Below are 7,023 nucleotides of genomic sequence, written 5' to 3'. Positions count from 1 at the left end.
GGACCAAGTGCTGGAAAGTGGGATTAGGCTGGGTGGCTCATTTTCGGCCAGTGCGGACGTGATGGGCCAAATGACCTCCTTCTGTGCCGTAAATTTTCGATGATTCTATGACATGTTAATCCTGTTGCATGTTAACCCATTCACTCTGCGCAAGGTTTATAAATTTCAGTTCACAGGAGCGTGGGACTGCCTACTGAAACTGTCCCGAGCATGAATAAAGTTTTGGGAGAAGTCTGAATTGTCATACATACCGTATTCTCACAAATGACAGACTAGGAGCTTGCTTTCGTCCCATCTTTTCTGCAATCTTGAAATCTTAACCCCCACTTATACGGTAAAGGGTAGTATGGAAACGTTTATACTTTTAAAAATTAAAAAGTTGAGCCCAAGTTTAACTAGAATGGCTGCTGACCATTCAAGTCCAGTTTCTGTACAATATAACAAAAGCTTGCTAATTTAATGTAAAGTGCCATTTATTTACAATGATTTTTTTTTTGAGTTAAAAATATGCACCGACAGAATGCTTAAAGTGAACAAGCTATTTTCACTTTATGATCAAGCGGGACAGCTCCAGTAAACCTGGGTAGTTCCTACCAAAAGCATTCCACTGTAAAACAAAGACCGCACTGGTCTTCAATGAAAGAGAAAGCCTCGCTCTTTGGTTCACATACCTCAGACAAAACAATACATTTGCTTCTAATTCACATGAAACAATTGCCACTTCAGTTTTAATAACTTTTTGCAACAGTTGATTAAATTATACATTCAGTCCACATCATTTGCTTTGCAAAATCTTAAGAAAAAAAAAGCTTAAAAACAATCAGTATAGTACTCGTGCTACTGGTGATTTTTTTTTGTAATAAGCCAAATCTGTTTTTACACATTACAAAAAGTGACACTTTTTTTTTAAGAGCTAACCACAACCAGTAGCACAAGATGCCCACAGGCTTCACAAAAGGGAACAAGTGCATCAGACACAACATTATAAACCTGATAGAGTGACATACACCAATATGCACCAGTGCCTTAACAATAACAGCTTACATGTATTTTTATTTATTTAAAGGCATAGGCATATACAATCCATAGACAACTATACAGGAGCACAACACAGACAACCGAGATCCCAGCACAAAACTCAACTCCATTATTCTAATCACAGTGCGTTTCTTTTACCTTCTACGCCTCAGTAGATTAAACTTGTTTCACACGTATTTGTTAAATTAAGTTCATTTTCTTTTCCCCCAGGCACTTTAAAATGGATTCACATTCCCCTAGAAGTACATTCGGGGTGCAGTTTGCCTCAAAAACATTTGGGCTGCTGTACATACAGTTCAGTCACAAAAAGGTTAAGCGAGCCTGAAACAAAAAAATCAATCTACACGCGAGAAGTGATTGTGAGCAGTTCTTCTTTCAAGTGTGTAAAACAAAATTGTGAGAACTTTGCCTTTTTTGTTTCACTACTGACTCCATTCAGCCCACGCTGCAACTGGAACATTAACATTACTTTTCATGATTCTGAATCAGATGTGCTCTACTCTTCTGGTGGAAACACTAAAAGAACGAGACTAGGCATGCACTATTTCCAGTGGAAGGTGAATTTACTGCTCTCCGTATGTACTGCTTTAGACATAATGGCCCACAAAACAAATGGATTTGGGAATCTTAGCATCATTCTCATTATTCAGGACAATTCTCATTCTATAGAATTCTTGATCAGTGTTTACCATTTGCCTTTTCTTCCTGTAACTGGTGATGATAATGTGCATTGCTTTGATTGTTAGACTGGCCTCTTGGGAGTGCTTAGTGGTTGCAATGGGAGGCGTGGTTACTATGTGGGTGATTATATTCTATCCATGAAAATATTTATTAGTTAACAGGCCATTGGGTCTACAGCAAGTGTCAAAAACATCCTTGAACCAAACTGAGCACCACAAGTGCACAACTCTAAGCAGCACTAAATTCTGTGAAATGTATACTTCACAAATGAACTAGATGTTGTCTCATTCAGGAATTGTCAGCTGAATACAGTACATAAAACCGCACAAAGGATTTACTCTGGTAAGCCTGAACCAGTAGACTCTGGTTACTCTGCCAGGGACTGAAATGAATGCTATAAGATAATGGGGAACGTCACAGTATGGTGTACACATTTTACCCGCAATGGTAACGGAATATTTGGAAAGCCAGTGCTTGCAAAGATCAAAACCCTATTGATTGGAAACAAGCTCTTCCCCAGTTTACAAGCCATGTCTAGCAGTGAAGCAGCAAAATAAAAAACTTTAAAAAATGAACTAAAAAGAGTTGACCCAAGAACAGGAACAATGGTAAACCACCCTTTTTTTTTTGCTTTTTGTACAAAACAAACTAAGAATTTACAACTCAACAGAGAAAGGTTGGATTGGGAAAAAAAAAGTGTCTTCCTTTAGCTGATCTTTTAAGCTCAATTCCCTCACAAATGTCAAACCTCAAACGTGGATATGTGGTCGGGAGAACAATGTTTAAAGACTAAGGACTAGTACCAAGCTGCATTGACTGTGTGCGTACACTCACCATTTTAGCACTCTTAAATTTACCCCAGCTCTTTGATACAAGTGCTTTAAAAGGGCTTGTGTTGTCTACTCAAATAACCATGCGTATGCTGGGTGAGTTTTGTTTTTGTTGGAAATGACAAAAATTCTAAATGCAGCACATCTCTCAGCCACCTCAGAACTACCACTAGGCACTGAATTGATCAACGACTCAAAACAAATTTTAACTTCCACAGCATTACTGGTATCTTTGGAAGAATTTACCAAAAACGCTGAAGGTTATAACAATGAAGTATGCAGAGTGACTTTAACACTTCCAATTTATAGGGGGAAAAAAGGAAGTTTTTTTTTAAAGTCAATTTTTAAAATAAACAAACTAGTGACAGCAAAGGGACTGATACTTCTACAGACACTCCCCTCCCCCCCCTCATCACCAATAAACACTTGTAATCCCAAGACTGGTACTTCTACTGACTCTACCCCCTCCTACCGATATACACCTCTAATCCCAAGGAATGGTACTTCTATCAACTCTCTTCCTTTCTGGGAAACACCTGTAACCCTTGGGTGTCTACAACAAAAGTGAATTTTATTGAAGAAAGAATGCCCACAGCGGATCATCGGTCAGTGTAGCATTTTGGCAAGATGTTTAAACGAGCTCTCAAAACACTACAAATATCTGTTGAATATTCACTCCGGTGAACTGCCACTTACCTTACATACTTCCAGAATCATCACAATGACTCCATTTTGCTTAAACCACAAAGAATCCTTATTACACACGTAAAAAAGCACAGATAAAGTAACATTTTCTACAGAGCTAGCGTGCATATTTTCACTGAACAAGATATCCACCTATGTTCAATCATGCATTTGAGAAATCTGCTCCACTATCAACAGACTGGTAGGTCATTTAAAAAACATACACAGGAGTCCTATTACCACAGACTTCCAGCTACTCTCAACTGTGTCTTTGGAAGAGATGCGAGAAAAATATACAACAGGGAATTAAATTACTCACCTGCTTAATCACTGGCTGAATGTTACACTAAGTATCCCACCACCAGGAGAACCAACAAGTACCACTGAAAATGTCAACTAATTTAAGATACTGTTTGGTTTTAAGTTTTAATTAATTCAGAATCTGAGGGGCCTCAAGTGCAAGAACACCTGGAATAAATCTGGCTTACACAGGTTTTACCTGGAGTGGCAACCTAGCCATTACTTAGAGTTGTACTCTGAACAAATTCTGAATGAGCGATTTCAATTTGCATCCCTTTACGAAAATAACAATGTTATATGGCACTACTCTGGTAAGCTTGTATATATATAAAAAAAAAATCACACCCAGTATTGATATTTTAATAGGAAAGCAAATCTTCTGACTCTATCTTGTGAAACGTCAGTCAGTGGCAGGAGATGTGACACAGAGTTTTGAAATTAATTGCTGTACTTTGACAACTAGCAGAACTCACTGGCAAAGAAGAACTTCGAGTCTTGAATGACAGGCTTCCAACCAATTGCTGCCAAGTATAAAAAACCATATCACGGGTATTGATATTAAAAGGGAGGAAACTGCTCAGCCCAAATCAAGAACTAACCAGATAAAGAAAGACAGTGCTTTTTTAAAAAAAAACCACCAATGCTGCCTGGATGTAAAACTCCTCACGTAGTTTCTGAATGCAGGGAGAGTCCCGATTGGTGCCACAGTCACGACAGCAGTGGTTGATAGACATCAGCAGAGGTGGACGGGAGCAGTGGGGTTGGGAGGGAGGGTGGGCTATCGGTCGTTCCTCACACAGCGGTGCGTGTTGGGGTGCTGGGCTGGTTCAGCCCCATAATTTTACACAACCAGCCAGCGAAATCCACCTCCTCCATTTCAGACCGCTTAATGAACGTGTGGCTCTGTGAAAGAGAAAAAAAACAAGAGTCAACATTTTACAGGAATACAGTTGGATACCCGAGTTGTTAAGCAAGTTCTTCAATGCGTGTTATCAGCTGACAAATATAAGACAGAAATGAAAAAGAAAAGAAAGGTATCCATCTAAACTAGCTCACCCAGGCTACAGAAATGAAGTTACAAAGCATTTAGGAGATTTATTAACTTTCATTGGAATACATTCCACAATGATAATTGCAATTTTTCCAGTTTCAGCTTCTAAGAGTTGCTTTCTGCTGCAATGGTACAGAAAATATTGTCAGGGAAACCGTACATTACAGTGACGCATTTGGTATTATCTTACTTCAAAGGAGTCATTAGTTGGAGGTTATATCCACTTGGATAAAAAGGTAATCTCTTGTAGCAAATACACACACATCCTGGCAAAAGCATTAGAACATTTTCAATGTATTTCCCCCCAGTGCAACAGACCCCAATTCCAATAGTTTTTGTTTAAAAATGTACAATGTTCTGAATCCCTCAAAATGGGAACAATCATTATTACACTTCTAAATAATGGATATCTTAAATTGCCATGCAAAAGTGTGTAAACATATCTTTTTTTATTTTCTGCTATGCACTTACAGACTATACAACACGTGGCTGAAGCACCTGTGGGATATATTGCAAACCCAACGAGTGATGTTTGGCTGCTGGCCTGGAACGGGAGAAATGCCAAGAGATCCAACGTCTGCTCTTGGATGCTCACGTCACAACCTCATAACCATCCAACCAATACCCAAAGCACCTCGCAGCAGGAAACTGCAGACCAGCAACAGCACTCACATACATGCAAGGTCAATGGCCACAATCACCAAAATGACCACCAGTGGGCAGGGCCCCACCAATACAAAAGAGAGAGAGAGCAGGGGAGTGGAATTAGTTTTGGGATTATGCTATTGAAGAGCCAGCACAGATGCGATGGAAACCTGGCTAATTCTCACCTCAGGGGAACTGAAAGCAATTGTAGCATCTCAGACAGCTAAATCAAACTCATTTGGGGACTGAACCAGAGACCTTTCTGGTCCATATGGTTCAACCTTAAAACACCTTTTGAGCCATTAGGAACCCTCACAGATACTTCTCTCTCTCCCCCCCCCCCCCCCAAGTCATTTATAAGATGATATAGGAATCAGTTACAGCTCTGCCCAAATGAACTGATTCCAGGAGAAGCTTTTCTCCTTGCCAGATGGTAGGTGCACTCGACCCTTTCTACAAACCATTTGGCTAGCAATTGCTCAATAGCAATCTTTCCTCAATTCTGAGTTCCATAGATAACAGGGTTTTTCCATCCACACATTGGAATTCACATTCTTACCCAGAGTGAACTAGAATAGTCCGAAACAACTGAAACTGTCTTAGGAAAGGACGTGGGTTCAGGACTGATGTCAACCCCACTTTTGCTCTAGATAAGGTGCGATTGGTTGATGACCAATACCTGCAGCTCGCTAAGCATGCAATGTTAATAGTCAACATTTTCACAGGAGTACAAAGTACCTTTGGAATGGGTGTTATTGCTCCATATACACAGAAATTACACAAGTCATCCACTTTCTTCCTGACTAAAAACTTTTTGGGAGGGAAAGAAGCCAGATCAATCTTGTGATCGAGACAATTTTTTTCATTGACACCACTGCCACAAGGATGGGCACAGAATTTATGCAGCTGCAAGGAAAATCCCAGGATAGAAAGGCAGACCTGAGGAATGGCTGAGTTTTGCATATCACTTTTATAAACGTAGAAAATCAGTGGATGTTCTCCCAGTGACCGTTTTAGGGACTGAATAAAAAAAACTGACAGCTGTTTTATCATTCTATAAAGGAGCAATTATTTTACTTACTAGCCCAGCAAAAGCTGTACATACTTCATAATGGACGGATTATCACATCGGTAACAAGATATAAACTAACTGAGCAGCAGGGCTGGTTTAAAAGCACGGGAAATGAAATACCCTGGGACGTTTTACTACATTAAAGGCACCATTTAAATGCAAGTTGTTATTGTTGAAATGGGAAGTTACAAATGTTAGGTCGATTTTTTTCCCCCAACTCTTTGTTCAAGAAGGATACTAAATGAGAAAGAAATTGTATTAGAGAGATCACCTTGGGAGAGAGAAGTGTGCTTCAAAGCTGCAGATATTTTGCAAGAGATCAAGGGCACATTTGAACCCTATAATTTGTTAAATGTGCATTACTTAGTGAGATAATTCAATTTGAAACGAGTTAAAAGTTCAATTATATATGCAGGGCCACTATTTCATATGAGAGTAGAAACAACTAATTTGCACACATAACCTTCATCACTGAACAAGTGGACGCTAAATGGATTACTTGAATATTTGGCGAAGTATTGCGAACCAAACCCACCCAAGATCATTAAATAGGACCTCGGAGCAAGAAATTTACACAATTCACTTAGTAGGGTGGCTCCTTCATAATTTTGTTGAGATTCATAACCATAATCTCAGACGAGTTACATTTATTGCCGTCAAGGTTAATGCTCCCTGTAGCCTGTTATCAGTTTGTTAAATAATCAGGTAAAGGTGGGCAGATA

The 7,023-nt window shown here is 39.4% G+C and overlaps 1 protein-coding gene across 1 annotated transcript in view; it reads right to left on the bottom strand.

The window, feature by feature from the left end:
• Positions 1 to 455: 455 nt before the first annotated feature.
• The window catches only part of LOC137299366 (dual specificity mitogen-activated protein kinase kinase 2), a 72,481-nt gene continuing 65,913 nt past the window's right edge, over positions 456 to 7,023 (bottom strand). The window contains exon 11 of the mRNA XM_067968059.1: positions 456 to 4,436. Coding sequence (XP_067824160.1) covers positions 4,326 to 4,436 — 111 coding nt within the window. The 3' untranslated portion in view covers positions 456 to 4,325. The remainder of the gene's footprint in view (positions 4,437 to 7,023) is intronic.

The sequence above is a fragment of the Heptranchias perlo genome, chromosome 29 (genome assembly GCF_035084215.1).
Source record: "Heptranchias perlo isolate sHepPer1 chromosome 29, sHepPer1.hap1, whole genome shotgun sequence".
Classification (NCBI taxonomy): domain Eukaryota; kingdom Metazoa; phylum Chordata; class Chondrichthyes; order Hexanchiformes; family Hexanchidae; genus Heptranchias; species Heptranchias perlo.
Note: the sequence above shows the minus strand (reverse complement) of the source record. Positions and strands in the feature narration are given on the sequence as shown.